Raw genomic sequence first — 18,715 nt, forward strand, 5'->3', positions numbered from 1 at the left:
CACACGTCACATTTAACACCGCCACACCAGGCCTGACCAATACCGCCATACTGTGACTGGATAATACTGCCACACCAGACCTGACCAATACCGCCATACTGTGACTGGATAACACTGTCATAACACACCTGACCAATACCACCATACTGTGACTGGATGACACTGCCATACCAGACCTGACCAATACCGTCATACTGTGTCTGGATAACACCTCCATACCAGACCTGACCAATACCACCATACTGTGTCTGGATAACACCGTCATACCATACCTGACCAATACTGACACATTGTGACTGAATAACACTGCCATACCAGACCTGACCAATACCGCCATAGTGTGAATGGATAACACCGCCACACCAGACCTGACCAATACCGCCATACTGTGAATGGATAACACCGCCATACCAGACCTGACCAATACTGACACACTGTGACTGGATAATACTGCCATACCACACCCGACCAATACGGCCACACTGTGACTGGATAACACTGCTATACCAGACCTGACCAATACCGCCATACTGTGACTAGATAACACCACCACACCAGACCTGACCAATACCTCCATACTGTGACTGGATAACTCTGCCATACCAGACGTGACCAATACGGCCACACTGTGACTGGATGAATCTGCCATAACACACCTGACTAATACCACCATACTGTGACTGGATAACACTGCCATACCAGACCTGACCAATACCACCATACTGTGACTGGATAACACTGCCACACCAGACCTGACCAATACCACCATACTGTGACTGGATAACTCTGCCATACCAGACGTGACCAATACGGCCACACTGTGACTGGATAATACTGCTATACCACACCCGACCAATACGGCCACACTGTGACTGGATAACACTGCTATACCAGACCTGACCAATACCGCCATACTGTGACTTGATAACATCGCCATACCAGACCTGACCAATACTGACACACTGTGACTGGATAACACCGCCATACCAGACCTGACCAATATCGCCATATTGTGACTGGATAACACCACCACACCAGACCTGACCAATACCTCCATACTGTGACTGGATAACACCGCCATACCAGACCTGACCAATACTGACACACTGTGACTGGATAACACCGCTATACCAGACCTTACCAATACCACTATACTGTGACTGGATGAATCTGCCATAACACACCTGACCAATACCCCCATACTGTGACTGGATAACACTGCCATACCAGACCTGACCAATACCACCATACTGTGACTGGATAACACTGCCACACCAGACCTGACCAATACCGCCATACTGTGACTTGATAACACTGTCATACCAGACCTGACCAATACCACCATACTGTGACTGGATAACAGTGCCATACCAGACCTGACCAATACCGCCATACTGTGACTGGATAACACTGCCACACCAGACCTGACCAATACCATCATACTGTGACTGGATAACACTGCCACAGCACCTCCACCAACTCTATACTACAGGTATACAGAACCCCAAACTATACACTACAGGTATACAGGAACCTCACCAACTATATACTACAGGTATACAGGACCCCCGAACTATATACTTCAGGTATACAAGACCTCCACCAACTCTATACTACAGGTATACAGCACCTCCACCAACTCTATACTACAGGTATACAGGACCCCCTATACACACTGACACTTTATACCCGGGCAGCGCCGGGTACATTTTCTAGTATATACTATATATACTGTATAAAAAAAAAAATATATATAATATGTAATAGAGGTGACATGGCCTCTCTGCTGTCACCAAAGTCTATGCTGGGAACTGCAGGGTTGCACGAGCTCTAAGCCTGGCACAGTTACATATTAGTAGAGCTACTGGACAAATATCTATACTAATTTTATCCAGAATGTTTTTTGCATGTGTCTCCGTACCAAAACCTCATTGGTGAAAAATTCTCATTTTATCAATAGCCAAAAGACAAAAGCATCCAGCTGGGATATATAAAAAATGCAAACAATTGTTAATCCCTCCATAATATATGCTACACATTAAGGCTACGTTCACACTACGTAAATTCCATAGTAATCATGGCCATTGTAACAATGGCCGTGATTTCTACGGTATTTATGTAGTGCTGCAGGCTGAAGGGATCCCGGTCGGAGTGTATACACACGGTATACACTCTGGCCGGAGTCCCTAGCGGCGCCACGAGAAACTGATATATCTGTTTTCTGTGGCCGCTATTCAGTGAATAGCAGCTGCAGAAAACCCTGTCAGTTCACACAATGGAGCGTCAAGCTCCGGCCGCACGCTCCATAGTGTGCAGTGGGGAGTTCTGATGATCAGTCAGTGATCAGTCAGTGGCGCTAAAGATCATCCGGCCGGTACTGCAGTACCGGCCGGGATGATCCTCTCTGAGACCGGTCGTTCTGTGACCCGGCCAGGTCATGGAACGGCGGCTCTCATACTACATGTGAACATAGCCTAACACTACAAAAGGTTCTTTAACAAGCTTGACAAAGACCCAAAAGGACACATTTTTAATAGATCAATAAAACTATTTTTGCACCTACTATACCCCATTGGATGCTTTAAAAAAAAATAATCTTAATTTTTTTTCAACATACAATAAAAATAAAATAAGTTTGCAACAAATATTCGTATATAAAAAGTTAGCACCCAAATAACCATAATGACTTAGGGCCCTATTCCACCAGCAGATTATCGTTCGCATAATCGTTAACGATTAACGATCTCAAACGACCGCTATTGCGAAAGACCTGAAAACGTTCACTCATTTCCATGGAACGATAATCGTTACTTATGATCGTATTTGCAATAGTTTCTTCTTCGCTATTTCTTCGCTATTGCGTTTGTATCAACTGCGAACGACTGAACGACGTCTTATTCAATGCGAATGATTTGCGAACGTTTTGGGAACGAGCAACGATAAAAATAGATCCAGGTATTATAAAGCAATCAACGATTTCTCGTTCGGTCATTAATCGTTAAATGCATTTCAACCGAATGATTATCGTTTAGATTCGAACGATTTAACGATAATCTTAACGATAATCGTCTGGTGGAATAGGGCCCTAAAACACTGAACCAGTGAGTTCCTAGGCCAGACTACTGTGCTTACGTCCATGGGGTTTGCTGTAAAGCATATCTCTAAATGCTGTTAAAAACAAATCAGGCAAGTTGGATGTCTCTATAATATTGTACTAAATTAGTCAGAAAATAGAAACAGAATGAAAGAAACAACTTGTTTTAGTATCTGATCAGTAAAAAAAAAAAAAAAAAAAAAAAAATCTACATTCACTTTAAGTACATTACTTGTGAAGTATGTAGACCTCTTAAAGGAAATTTGTCAATAGAACCCACTGTTTAGCCATTACTATAGCATCATATTTGGGTGAATGGAAAAAGATTTGTGCTATTAAGGGGGTGGCCGCCTGAGGTTTGCCTCAGGCGGCAGAGACGCCAGAATCGGCCCTGGTTAGAGAGGTTAACCAAGATTAAAACATAGCTGCTTTCTTCCAAAAACAGCGCCAGGAGAGGAGGGGGGACCTGGAGAAAGTCTTTTTGAATGCAGATAATGGCATATTTGCCTAATAAACTTAATTACAAAGTTTCTTAAAAACATCTGTACTATTGATTTCTGGAAAAAAAATAAAAATAAAAATGACAGTGACTCTTTAAAGAAAGCAGCTATATTTTTCTACTTCTAGGCAGAAGTCTATAGGTGCAGGGCCCCAGGCTATTATTTCCTTCTAGCACAGGACAGTGCAGCTGGACCTTATCACACTGCGACCCTCCCACCCACATTCATCTCCTCTCACTATAAATATTAGCAGAAGCATACCATAGATTTAACAGAGTGAAGAAAACTAATAAATCACATGTCCAAATAGTATACATACATCTATGTTGTTGAGGGTATTGAACTCCATGAGATCGTGCAGCCTCTTAAATGCTTCGTTTGGGTATTGGAAATTGAAGGTGGAGAACGGACTTTCAGGGTCATCGAAAATGTCAAAGTCAGCAAAATCCTTTTCTTCTGCAGTTTCTCTGGGGACACCTATAAGAAATCATAGTAGTATAATACACACAGTATCCACCGCAGTAACACTACATAATAAAAAAGACAGTGACACTCAAGGATGGGGAGAGTAGTAATTTGTTTTCATATGAAAATATGCATTGTGATTGGTGTATTGTAACATACATATAGTGTAAGGTGGAAAAAGCTCAGTATCTAAGAGCCAAAAAGTTTTTGTATGCAATATGGCTAAATACATGGAGTCGCTATGAAGAGATGCTGCCCCCAATGCTTTTTAACTTGTCAGCAGCTAAGAGTTACAGGTACCATTGGAAAGCTGTCAGGGTATAAAAGCAAACTGTACCTTTAATGGTGCGGATGGTGGTTGCAAAACTTATAAAATCACTTTTTTAATTTAAGTGTCAAGAGGGTGGAGCCAAGGTGCCTAAGTGCCACAGCCTGGCAGGCCTCCTCACTCACCCCTATATCCCAGAAGTGCCTTGACTGATGTGAAGAACCCTGTACATCACTCATGGACGGCCTGGGAGGTAAGGGTAAGGAGCAAAGAGTTGTGCCAGGCTGGGGCACTTAGGCGGCTTGGCTCCATCTCCCTGACGCTTGACTAATAAGTAAAAAAGTCGACAGTGCAAAGATACAGTTTACCTTTAATGAGCTTACACATAGTTTTTATATGTTATTTAGAACATATAAAAAGTTCTTTTTTTTGTCAACTTTTTGTTTGACTTAAAGTGACTCTGTACCCACAATCTGACTCCCCAAACCGCTTCTACCTTCAGATAGCTGCTTTTAATCCAAGATCTGTCCTGGGGTCCGTTCGGCAGGGGATGCAGTTATTGTCCTAAACAACTTTTCAACTGGAAGCCCTGTGCCCAACGTCGGGGCTTAGATTGTGTATGCATTAGGCTGGCACAACCTCGCTGTCCCTCCTCCCCGCCCTCCTCATCATTAGGAATGCTCCAGGCAAATTGCCTTATATTCATCAGCTGTGTCAGCCCAGCACATGGGCTGAATCACTAAAGCACCTGTGCAATGTTCAGACAGGAGAAAATGTTCCAGTGGCATTCCTAATGATGAAAAGGAGGAGGGACGGAGGGGTGGTGCAAAGTTAGGGCACAGATACTCCCGTAGGGCACGGGGCTGCAAGTTTAAAAGTTGTTTTTTAGGACAATAAGTGCATCACCTGCCGAACGGACCCCAGGACAGATCTTGGATTAAAAGCAGCTATCCGAAGGTACAAGTGGTTTGGGGGGGGGGGTCAGATTGTGGGTACAGAGTAGCTTTAAATTCTATCAAATAGTGTCATGTTAGCATAGATTTACACGGGTACAAATAGATGATATTACAAGTCTTGACTTATGGGATATAGACAGACGGCAGACGGACTGTATAACTGACCTACTACCTAAAAAATAAGCGGCACCTGTGCAAACAAACAACAATGACAAGGCAAAAAGAGAAAAAGCACACGCAAAACGAGGGCTGCCCTTCTATGATCTGTGGGAACATACCTGGAGCTTTGTACTTTCTAAACTTAATATTAGCCAAAACAAAATGAATCACGGTGGGACAGTCTTTTTCCACTGACGGGTTCTTAGGTCGAAATACGTAACATTCCTTTAACCCTTCCCTGTCGAAGACGTGTGTGTCTATCTTTGGAAACGGCAGCTTATTCATGCGTGCCCACTTTTCAGCGAGTAGGAGTTCCTGCAGCGGAAGTAAACAGTTCAGATGTTTAAAATTCTTCGAAGAAGTCAAAAGTTCCTTATCATAAAGATGACTTATCCCGTGTACAATATGCTGCACCGGCTCGGGAAAGTTGTTCATTGCACTTAAAATATTTATCTTTAGCGATGAGCATGTAAAGTAACGCCAATCCGGACACGGAGGAAAGGAGCTGAATCCTCTCTGTTAAAGGGACCCAAAGTATGATTTATTGTATACACCGGTAATTGGTAAAATAGATGAAGAGTAGAGATGAGCGAACCTGGAGCATGCTCGAGTCCATCCGAACCCGGTTATTCGGCATTTGATTAGCGGTGGCTGCTGAACTTGGATAAAGCCCTAAGGCTATGTGGAAAACATGGATATAGTCATTGGCTGTATCCATGTTTTCCAGACAACCTTAGAGCTTTATCCAAGTTCAGCAGCCCCAGATAATCAAATACCGAACATTCGGGTTCGGATGGACTCGAACCCGAACCCGGTTTGCTCATCTCTAATGTAGAGTATAACATTATTATTTATTATTATTTATTTATAGAGCACCCTTAATTCCAAAGCGCTATATAAGTAATGGAGGTAACAAACAGGAACAATACAAGATTAAAAACACATTACATGAAGGCAAATGGCAAACTGGTACATGGGGGAAGCGGACCCTGTCCGCGAGGGCTAACAACCTATAAGATAACCTGGTGACAATGGCGACCGTCAAGGAGTAAAATATATTAGGTAGCAAGTAAATGGTAGCGGTAGCAAATAAATGGTTAAAAATTTTAAATAAAACTTGACCACAAAAAATATTTTTTGACGTCAGAGGAAGTGCTATGATTAGCACGAAACAGCTGTAACGATCAGTGGAGGGTGCTGGCGTGCCATGCCGTTGTCTGCTATGGATTGCGATTTTTAAAGGACTCAATAAAGAAAGTTTTTATGGTGAGTGCACTCTCAATTTTTCTTCTATGACAAGTATTGGATGGACTATGTTTATTCGAGTAGTTTGCACCACCTGAACTGTGGCCACAATCCGTTCCCCTTATTACCTGCACAACCTAATAAGAATCCCGTCCTTATTATCCCGTAGTGCCGACTACTCTATCTACATTCTTGCTGTATGCAAATTAGCTCTCCTTTAGAAGAACCCTGAAGTAGCTGTCTACAGAGAGATGACTTTTCCTGCTGGAGGACATCTTTCTTCCTCCTGGAGGAGACGTCATTTGCATACTTATACCAACGGACAAAGAAAACATCACACCTTGTGCTATAAATAGTAAAATGTGTTCATCCAAGTGAAACGGCGACATTTAAAGCAAACATTCCTATTACCTTGAAAGGGGGGCTCGAATCACTGGGTCTTGCAGAAAAATCAAAGGAAATGATCAGATCAACTCCTCGCTGAGGCCGGAGGATAAGAGGATATGGGAGATTGAATGTCAAACCACTGTCCACAATGTGGATTTTCTTGCTTTTCACATCCAGCGGTTCATAGATCTGTTCAAACTCATCTGGGTCTGTAATAAAATTGAAACTGACATTTAGTTTTATAAATTTAGCTAAAGAGGTAGTCCCAAGATTACACATTATATTTCATAACTACCACAGTAGCAGCCATAGAGGCTGCTATGGGGCCTTCCACAACAGGGGGGCCCACTCATGCAATACACTAGGTCCCCTGAGCCATCATCATTTGCAGCATCAGGTGGCCGGGCGGGCCGTCAGGGTGCTGCATATGTCCCTTAAACTGCAAGCGCTCCCAAAAAGTATTTGCAGTTAAATGGTAAAGGCTATGCCTACATTTAACGGGTGTGTGGTCAGTCGGGGGGAGGTGTCAGCCACTTCTAGTTACGCCTCTGTACACAACTAAACACATTTTTCTTAAAGGAGAACTATCAGCAGGTTAGATAAATCTAACCTGCTGATAGCCCCCTACAGCGCATGGGGTGCCGAGGAGGTAGGTATGTCTCTTACTTTCCTCCTCAGCGCCGTTTCCGTGCAGTCAGTAGTTGAATCAACGGCCCAGAGCACCATTAAGAGCACTGCCCCGCCCTCATCAGCAGGTTAGATTAGTCTAACCTGCTGATAGTTCCTCTTTAATTGGAATCATATATAATATGCTCCAGGGTCTAAATATTGCTGTTACACACTTGTTATGTTGCCCCCTGCTGTTCTTTTTATTCCCTCTTAGAATGTCAACTTAAAAGGTTCAGTGCTGGTGGTCACACATGCTCAGTAGCTCAATTTCAAACAGGTAGCAGGATGATTGCTGCTATTGTGCAGGTCAGATAATAATAAGAAGGGGCTTCCCCTCATCAGCACTGGACACAGTAGGTGGACGATCTGGAACAGGGGGTGCGTACCATATGCAGCAATATTCAGACACATGTGAAATTGTTTTATTTCAACTGATTTTTTAAAATGTTTTTGTTTATTATTTAACAAAGAATTAAAAAAAAAATACATACACACACACACACACACACATATATATATATCACACACACACAGTATATAGATAGATAGATAGATAGATAGATAGATAGATAGATAGAGATATATATGAATGGTTACCTGCAACTGCAAGATCAGTCTCGTCCTCATCCACAGATTCCTGGGTAGAGAGAAGTGCTAAAGGCGACATTGGATATGATGTATTTAAGTTTAAGCCCAGCATAAAGTTGTGCACTTTCCCCGCTCTTCCTTCACGAGTGTTGAATAGAGCGGTGTCGCTAACTAAGGCCATCAGCATGCGCTGCACCCAGCTGGCTTGACTGTTTCTTTGATATTCCTCTTCAGCTTCTTTATTTTCACTACCTGAATGTGATCAAGAAAAAGTCATGCAATAGAATACAGTCCAAGCTGTAATGGCAAAGACCCAAGGGAAATGCTTATAAGCCCCAACACAAGGAACCCTGATTAGAGATTAGAGAACATTTCAAAAGTTCAGTTCGGCATGTTCCCCAAACTTCAACATAAAGTTCGGGTTCGTTCGAACTGAACCCTAAATAAACTGCACTGAAATAGCTAAACAATTGTAGGGGTTTAGCTGTTTTAGTGTGGTTCCAATTTGCATATCTATACTTACCTGTCTCCCACCTCCCTCCCTCCACGCGCGTCTTTCTTCTCCAATCCTATCAAAAATCCTGTGACGCCAATCCCTGACTGAGACAGGACAGTGCCGTAGTCAGTAACTGGCTGAGCGGGCTGTTGCTTTTGTCTCAAGAGTGACAGCCTGCTCAGCCTCTTACTGGTCGTGACACTGTCCCGTCTTAGTCAGTGATTGGCTGGGAGGGTTTTTTAATTTTTTTTTAAATTTTTTAGATTCCCAAACTTCTGTTCTGTATTCCAAACGTGTTCCGGACTCTGCAAAAAGTTTGGTACTGTATCAAATTTTTTGCAAGGTTCGAAACCAATCTCGGTTTGAGAAGTTCGGTTCGCTCGTCTCTAATCCTGGTGTCTTGATGATTGTCAACAATAAAACATTGTATATTGAAATTTCCTATAATAAGACTACAATGGCAACCAAGTAATGTTAGTTTTTTTTCCTATTTTGAACCATGACAACACATCAACAACATTCCCATAGGCTTTAATGGAGTCTTACCATCATAGACCATGAATAAAATAATAACAATAAATTGGAACCAATAAAAGCTGAATGTTTAGTGATAAGCGGGTACTTAAAAACATTGACCCCATAAAGGTAATTTTCAGTAGACAACACATCACTGGTGCCTCTTAAAGCTACAGTGCCTACAGGTCATCTGCAGAAATTTTGTTTCAAGAGAATAGAAGATGCTTTACCTTTAGGTTCTTGCTGTTCGTCGTCACTGTCATCGTTGTCCACTATGTGCTTAGGTTTTAGGTTTTCTAAATGGAAAAGAAAACTTTATTATTTTTATCCCAAATAACAATCTTTTGGCCTCCATTTGTGTGGGTTACATTGGTTTTTAAGTTTATTTGATGTACGGAATAGAGCAGTATACATGTTTTTTGGGAGCCTATGTATATCGGATGCGCCTTAACAGCATTCATTGTACACTAGGTATACAATGGAGGTGTACATCTGGGAAATTTCTTGATGTAGATCTTCATCAGACACTGCATGAATTCTAGAATGTGTAAATTCTACGCAGCAGATCCGCAGCAGATTTTATCTAAATAACTTAACACAGCAAATCTGCACCATCAAATCTGCTGCGGATCCTGTACGTGTGAACGCACCCTAAGGCTATGTTCACACTACGTATGAGACCGGCCGTTCCATGACCCGTACCGTCCGGATGATTTTTCCAGCCACAGGGTTCTGATGCGGGCGCAGCACACAATAAAGCAAGCGGCCGGAGCCGCTCGCTTCATTGTGTGAACTGACAGGGTTTCCTACGGCCACAATTTATTGAATTGAGACAGCAGAAAACTGACATGTCAGTTATTTGCGGTGCCGCACGGGATCCAGGCCATACATCAATAGGCAGTGTTCCCAGGAGAACAAAGTACGGCTGTTGTTGTTGATGGCAACAACGGCCGTACTTTTACGTAGTGTGAACATAGCCTAAAACTGATTGCCACTATTTTACTTTTTCGGCATGACCTAAAGCACTGTGGTTACCTATTTCTTCTTCCATTGTGGCACCTTTGCTTTGGTTGGAAACACCAAGAACTCTGTTGAACAATATTGAAAAGGCACTGCCCCAGACGCCTAAAGAAATCCAAAAAGAAAACAAAATACATGGGAAATTTTTTTTATTTTTGACTGCAGGGTAGAATTTACGGCACAGCACCAGAGGCAACTATTACAGGTTTCTTACAGTAAACCACTTATAAAGTGCTTGGAAATTACAGTATGTAGGATAAGATAGACAAAGTCTATGTCAGTCTATTTTTCAGGAAGAAATTCTACATTTTAAAAAAAAAAAATGATATCATACATTCCAACCATTTCCTATACAGCTGCGGTCATATAGAAAATAATGAACATCCTATGCTTACCTCTCCACGCTCCCCCAGTGTACCCCACTGACTGATGCTAACTTCACTTCCGAGACTCATCTTGGGAGTCACAGCTGCCTCAGCCAATCACAGGCCGCAGTGCTGTCCCATCTCAGTCAGTAGTTGCCTATGTGGTACATCGGAGAAACCACCAGCAGGACATCGAGGGAGCACAGACAGGTAAGCATAGGATGTTTATTTTTGTTCAATATGGTTTTGCTAACGTCAGACAATCCCTTTAAGGTAGACAAACACTTTCAATAACTGTTGGCCAAACACTTGTTTGGCTGACAATTATCTCTCCCAATCTCCCGAAAACACATAGATGGTCAGCATGGCTGTAAATCCATGTGTCTTTTATGGGAAAGGTTAAAGGGGCACTCCAGCGGGGGGGCTATTTTGGGATCTGGCCGGGGAGGAGGTGGCTGAGAGAAAGGACGTCCACTCACCTCCCCGGATACAGCGGCGTGGCATCTCAAGTCCGCTGAGCCAGTCCGTGACAGAGCCGGGATCTGAGCGGACTTTAAACGGATCCCGCCTCTGTTACTGACAGGCTGAGCGGACTTGAGACGTCACGTCTTGGGCCCGCGTCAGACATCAGAAAGCGCCCGGGAACCGGGGACGGGAGCGCCGCGATACGGGACCCGCCGGCCAGATCCAAAAATAGCCCCCAGCCCCCCCCCCGGGGGTGTAACCCCTTTAAGCTACAACTCTGGCGGCAGCTTACCTCTCCTAGAACAAAATGGTCGGGCATTAAAAATCCAACATGCCCAGCGTTTTACTCCACCAACATCATCTGTCGGTGGAAAGTCGGATAACCACCATATACTCTAGAAAGACAGCTGACCCTGCCGAATTCAGTGGATTCGGACAACTGAGAAGTTTGGGCACCTTTAGAAATCTAATGAAAATACTCTTCTCAATCAACTATTCCATTCATTCTCTTCAACCGGTGCAGAGTATTAGAGAGAGTCCAACCTCTTTTAGCGTCACTTTACAGCAAGAGATGACTGGAACCTGGGATGGTGAGTAACATTTCATTCACTGCCCTAGGCCACCAGGTATTATAGTAGTAATCCCACAACTTTCTTGTCAATGGTGTTAACCTTCACTAATCTACACCCACACAGGTTATTACCCAATCTTTGTTTGATCTTAGTTTAGGGCTCTAATTCAAAAGGTGTCATATATTTCAAATAACTTCAATGGGAATGTCAGACATCATGTTTTAAGTACACCTTTATAATAGTAAGTTTGACAACTAAAATGTGAGTATAGTAATAATTACCCAAAGTAACCATTGTTTGCCGAATGGCTTACATACCCATTAGAAAGTGTAGTGGATATTCCTCATATTTCTTGATGACAGTACCCATATAGAACTTGCTTCCGAAAAGCTCTGGAGACATGAAGGTGCCATACTTTGCCATCCCTATCTCATAGGGGGTAAATTCTACCCAATCTGCGAGAAAAGAAAGAAGAGTCTTTGTACTTGAATGTGTACTTACAAGGGTATTACCATCTCAACATAACAAGCTCTGACCATTAGGAGACCCCCCCCCCCCCCCAACTAATCCAGAGAATGGGACACAGTCAGCACCAGAATGAATGGAAGTCTTACTACACCTGCGCTTCATTCATTCACTATGGGGCCAATGAACATTTCATGGCCCCACAGGGGGTGTGAATGAAGCTCCAGAAAAGTTGAAGTGTGAAGGTTCTAGCAAAGAAATCCCCACCAATCAGCCTGGATAAGGCAAAACAAGGTGAGATGAGAATACCACTTTAGGGCGGGTTCACAAACTATGGATCCGCAGCGGATTTAAAGCTGCAAATTTGCAGCAAAATCCACTGCAGATCCTTAACTGTCATTTTCAAAGAGATTCCATACTCGTAGGAGGATTGTCCCCTGGCTGCGATTATGTATTAGTCAGGTTGTAATAGTGAGGCTGTGCAATGACAAGATGTCCCCCAAGAGCAGGGGTGTCAAACTTGTGACCCATTGTGAAACATTGTCTGAATCACTTTTTTCATGGTTTTTAACGGCTTAAAACATAAACAAATTTCCACATTGAATCAACGGTTAAAACCGTCTGCATATTCTCTGAGGGAATTCTCACCACAGGATTGGTAGGTAATAGCTCCAGGCGTCACATTAAACACCGCCACACCAGACCTGACCAATACCGCCATACTGTGACTGGATAACACCGCCACACCAGACCTGATCAATACCACCATACTGTAACGTGATAACACCGCTATACCAGACCTGACCAATACCCCCATACTGTGACTGGATAACACCGCCACACCAGACCTGACCAATACCGCCATACTGTGACTGGATAAGACCGCCACACCAGACCTGACCAATACCCCCATACTGTGACTGGATAACACTGCCATACCAGACCTGACCAATACCGCCATACTGTGACTGAATAACACCGCCACACCAAACCTGACCAATACCACCATACTGTGACTGGATAACACTGCCATACCAGACCTGAACAATACCGCCATACTGTGACTGGATAACACTGCCATACCAGACCTGAACAATACCGCCATACTGTGACTGGATAACACTGCCATACCAGACCTGAACAATACCGCCATACTGTGACTGGATAACACTGCCATACCAGACCTGAACAATACCGCCATACTGTGACTGGATAACACTGCCATACCAGACCTGAACAATACCACCATACTGTGACTGGATAACACTGCCATACCAGACCTGAGCAATACCGCCATACTGTGACTAGATAACACCGCCATACCAGACCTGAACAATACCACCATACTGTGACTGGATAACACTGCCATACCAGACCTGAACAATACCGCCATACTGTGACTAGATAACACCGCCATACCAGACGTGACCAATACTTTGTAGCAACTTTCCTCCACTCCAATCACTGGGTAAATAGGGCGCAGGTCCAAGAACGTTACAGGATAGGTAAAAAGATTTTCTATTTTTAAAACACAACGCGTTTCGAAGTCGTGCTGACTTCTTTCTCAAGTGTATAATACCAAATGTTTTTTTCAACGTCTATAAAAAGGTAGTTTGCACATGCCCAGTAGCAGCAAAGAAAACAGGTGCATTGCATGCTTAATGGATCACACCTCCCTTTTGGGGGTGGATCACATAACAAATACATCTGTTAACCATTTAATACAAAAGGGCAGTGATAAAAGCAAAAAACAAAGGACATAAAATACATATAAACATAAAAGAACCTATCTTGTATTCTCAATCGTTTCGTTTAATCCCTGAGGTGTAAGTGTGGATAATTTAAAAATCCAAAAGGATTCTCGATTTATCAATTGTCTATATCTGTTTGGATGGTTTTCTGGGATTTGTTCTATTATAGTTAGGGTTAAATCTGTAGGGTCACTCTGGTGATGAGTTAAAAAATGTTTAGATACACTATGGAGAAGAAATGCATTTTTTATGTTGGATCTGTGTTTATTCATACGTGACCACACTGTCTGAATAGTGCGGCCCACGTACTGCACCCCACAGCTGCACTCCAATAGGTATACAACAAACTGAGTGGCACAATTAAGCTTACTACGAATAGAAAACAATTCCCCTGTAATATAGGATTTAAATGAGGTAACCAGAGTCGGGGGCATCCATTCACAGCATAGACAGCGGTTTAACCCGCATCTTCTGGAACCCAACTCAGTAGATACATTCTGTGTTTGTTCCGAAGTCCTATCCTGGATGCTTCTAAGTCTACTGGGGGCAATATGACCCCGCATGGTTTTAGTCCTACGAAAAATAATATTGGGCCTCTTTGGAATTACCGATCTTAATATTGGATCATTACACAGAATGGACCAATTTTTTTGTAACCGATTTTTAATTACTGACACTCCACAATTGTACTCTGTAACAAAGGCATAATTAAATGGGTTATTTCAAGGGGGGTTTCTATCCGTTTTTTATTAAGACTCTTTTCTTTCATATTATTTAGGATCTTACTTTGGGTAGTCTTCATATTTAAATTGTATGCATTTTTTAGGATATTTTCGGGGTAACCCTTACTTAAAAATCTATTTTGTAATATTTTAGCCTGCGTCACAAAATCTTCTTTGGTGCTACAGTTTTTCCTTATTCTTTGATACTGCCCAAAGGGCACATTTTTTAACCATTGGGGTAAATGGCAACTGTTATACTCCAAGAAGCTGTTTAAATCCACAGATTTAAAGTGCGTTTTAGTAATAATACTGTCCATATTTTTCATTACTGTTAGATCCAAAAAGTCTATTTGATCAAAACTAAAATTTAATGTAAACTTGATTCCCCAACTGTTGTTGTTAATCTCATCCACAAATAATTGTGCCTGCTCCTCTGTTCCCGTCCAAATCACAAATAAATCATCTATAAAATGATGTGAGAGTCTTCCTTTACTCCCCTGCATTTGTCTATGCTTTTGCAGACCTCACACATTGGAGCGCTGTTCACATTTATTCCTACAGTAATCGTGACCAATACTTTGGCTGTCCAGGCATGATGGGAATTGTAGTTTTGGGACAGCTAGAGAGACGCAAGTTTGACACCCCTGTCCTAGAGGATGTCAGGCAACAGGTGACCACCCAGTTATAAACCAAAACCTATCCTACGTTTCCATCCCCTTGCATCATCAACCCATACCATACTCCATAGTGGAGTTATACTGAACTCTCCCACTTCTACATTTCTATGCATTTGGCTTCTGGGTATACCATTGTTCTAAATGTATGCATATAAATGCTTTATGGCGTAACACCAAACACTTTATACTACGAATGCTAACACCTTTTAGCTTTTATTGCACCCATTAGAAACCATGCGTCTGGTAGCGGAGGTGTGCGGCTATACCCAGCAGCACGTATACAACTCCTTTAGCAGCCAATCACTACATACGGCTACATTAGATCTGTTTATTAGGTGTTTAGTCAGACACTTCCTCCAAGATTTGCAATCATTGGCTTCCTACGTCAGAACAAAGTGTTTTCATTCTATAACAGCTCCTACCTTATAATGATGATGGGGCCTCCCGCTGACGTCTTAAGAGTCAATTAAGTTAAAGTAAATGCAGTCAAGGACTAATAGCCTGGGTCAGATCCCCGACAGACATTTATGGGATAATAGATTTTTAATGGAAATTGTTCAAACGCTTGAATACGTAACAGGGTGGCAAGGCGAGACCATGCCTTTAACTCTTTCCGCAATTTAGGAAAGTACGAGCGTCATGCCGTCAAGTCATAAAGAGTTGTATGTGTAAGAGCAGGACGTTATGGTAAGATGATAGGTCTACTGGAATCATGTGATTATACATCATACGTCTTGTAAATCAATGCAAGTGGAAGACGAGGAACAAGTATGTCATACATGGAACCAATAAAAAAAAAAGATTTCATGCAAATAAGTAGCTTTGAACATGGTTTTGGTTGCAAAAATACTGTGAACATAGCCTTATACTGAAGTTTTGCCCTGTGTTTGTGTGATTTGTATTGTATAATACTGGTGTCCAATCTTAGGCCCTATTTACATGTTCCCAATTTTCTGTCCACAATCCGCAAAAAAATCATCCGTAGTTTCATCCGTATGGTCTATATTTTTTAACAGATTCAGTGGAAAGTACTTGTAAAAAGAAGGAATGGTCAAAATGATGATGTATTTGTTACAAAGTTAACGTCTGCAAAATATACGGATCTCATAGGTTTCTTTTAGGGTTTCCGTGACGCAATTACAGTCTGCACTAGGATTTGTCTTTGTTTTTGGGGCAAGGATCACAGATTTTGCAGATAAGTGAATAGGCACATAGATACCAATGGCAAATACATTTTGCGGACATGTGAATGAGGCCTAATACTTAGTTATCATGGTTCACGGCCGGGTCCTGTACCAGATTGGAGCCATGGGCTGTTCACATGGAAGTGTACATTAGTGTTTGCATTTTGTCCAGGGACAATGACTGATCTTAGGAAGAAGCCAGTATGTGTGACGGGCAGGGTCATGGCTGGGAGGAGTCTTGGGAGACAAGAGAGTATAAGACATATGAGAAGCCTCTAGCGCACGAGAGGCCTGTTGCTTCTGAGGTCTCTGCTAAAGGTCCATGTGAGATCAATCAGGATTGCCAATTAGCTAAGCAGCCAAAAGGAAACTTCTTTGGTAAGTAAGCGCTGCAGTAAAGTTTACCAATGATGATGTGTGTGCCTCCCATATGGGAAGTCTACTCGCTGTTCAGGTTGTGACATTACACAATAAAACTGGCCGATGGTCCGGAAAGTTATACCAACCTGCACCTCCGCCCAGCGTGCCTGCTCACCAGCCTGCCCAGCACCCCTACACCGCTACTAGGGAAGCATTCTGTATACAGATCCCATTAACAAGTGTAATATAGTGATGTGCAACCTGTAATCTCTACTTCTTGTGAAACTCGAGTGTTACGAAATCTGGAGTGTCACATTGTAGTGTGTCTTGTAGTTTCACAACAGCTGGAGCACCGCAGACACAGTTAAGAAATGTATGTGATGTATAAGACATACAGTGAGTAAAATACAAACAGCTAGGCATGCTGGACAACAGAGGCGTAACTATCACTGTAGCAGCCATAGCAGCTGCTATTGGGCCCACCGCATCAGGGGCCCTGTTGCCTGCTCCTGCAATAAACTGCCCCCCCCCCCCGAGCTATCATTATTTGCAGCCTCAGGTCCTCCCAGGTTCTCCAAATGTCCCTTTAACTGCAAGCACTCCTGACCAGCCTTTGCAGTTATGACTAGACTTGACGGCCTAGTGGTCATTCGGGAACGGGGGGCCCGGATCAAAAATTTGCTATGGGGCCCATCCATTTCTATTTACGCCCCTGCTGGACAATATAATTCAGCCATGATAACTAATGGGGGAAAAGTATTTGCCACTAGGCACCTAAAGGCCTGTGCCTGGGGCGGCAGTGTTGGGGGGGGGGCACTTTAGTGATGTACATATTAGTAGATTTTAATATGGATGATACAAGGCTGCTATGTGTATACATATAGGTATACTGGGTGAATTATGAAAACCTATGACATAGTACCAGTATATTCAGGTACTTAGAAAGCTCACCAGCAAACATAAGCTCTGACACATCCGGCTTGACATGAAGACAGGTGAATAGCGGCATCGGACATTGACCTTCGCTTATTTTTTCCTGCATGTGACTTAACTTGCTGTGCATTCTCTGTTATAAGATAAAATAAAAATCATCATAAAAAAAGGTCAATACAAACAAAAGTCAAGTAGTGATAGAGCAGGTTAAGGAACTAACTTTTTTTTTTTAAATATGCAGGGGGGATCCTGCAGGGCTCTGGGATCTTCTCCCAGCTGACCTCACAACCTGGTTGAGTGACTGCTGGCTCAGCCAATCAGTGACTGGAGCGGGACACTGCTGCAGTCATTGGTTGGCTGAGCGGGCAATCCATCAACCGGGAAGGCAAATGCCTTCTGGTGGGGGTCCTGGAACTGGTGTAGCGGCCCCGGCATGTGGAGAGGTAAGTTAGCATTTTGTAATAACTTCCCCACTGTCCCTGCCAGCTGCCCAAAGATAAAAATGGATGGACTTCTCCTTTAAGAGATTTATACTAAATAATCCCCAATGTGGCTTCTTTATTTTCGTAAGTTGCCCTTAGTTCTGACCATCTTAGGGCACTAACTGAGGTGGTCGAACATGGCCAGTTCAATCTGCGATCTCTTGGTTTCTCCAGAAAGTATTTGGAGTTAGGGTACTATTACATGGCCCGATAATAATCTGCTAGATCGTTGCTCGTTTACTGGGCCTATTACACGGCCCGATAATCGTTTAACAAGGGCTGCATGGACATTGTTGCCGATGTCCTTGCAGCCCTTGCTTAAACTGCATATATTACCTGTCCATGGTCCAGGGCTCCTTTTGCAGTCTGCTTCTCC

At 42.8% G+C, this 18,715-nt stretch overlaps 1 protein-coding gene across 2 annotated transcripts in view; it reads right to left on the reverse strand.

Annotated features, from left to right (window-relative positions):
* PLA2G4A (phospholipase A2 group IVA) overlaps positions 1–18,715 on the reverse strand; it is a 69,384-nt gene that overhangs the window by 6,836 nt on the left and 43,833 nt on the right. For both annotated transcript variants that reach the window (XM_069968965.1, XM_069968966.1), the window contains exons 10-17: positions 17,876–17,990; positions 12,083–12,220; positions 10,379–10,468; positions 9,574–9,639; positions 8,341–8,583; positions 7,099–7,283; positions 5,562–5,757; positions 3,914–4,071 (exon numbers count right to left, since the gene is read on the reverse strand). In XM_069968965.1, coding sequence (XP_069825066.1) covers positions 3,914–4,071; positions 5,562–5,757; positions 7,099–7,283; positions 8,341–8,583; positions 9,574–9,639; positions 10,379–10,468; positions 12,083–12,220; positions 17,876–17,990 — 1,191 coding nt within the window. The remainder of the gene's footprint in view (positions 1–3,913; positions 4,072–5,561; positions 5,758–7,098; positions 7,284–8,340; positions 8,584–9,573; positions 9,640–10,378; positions 10,469–12,082; positions 12,221–17,875; positions 17,991–18,715) is intronic.

The sequence above is a fragment of the Dendropsophus ebraccatus genome, chromosome 4, assembly GCF_027789765.1.
Source record: "Dendropsophus ebraccatus isolate aDenEbr1 chromosome 4, aDenEbr1.pat, whole genome shotgun sequence".
NCBI lineage: Eukaryota > Metazoa > Chordata > Amphibia > Anura > Hylidae > Dendropsophus > Dendropsophus ebraccatus.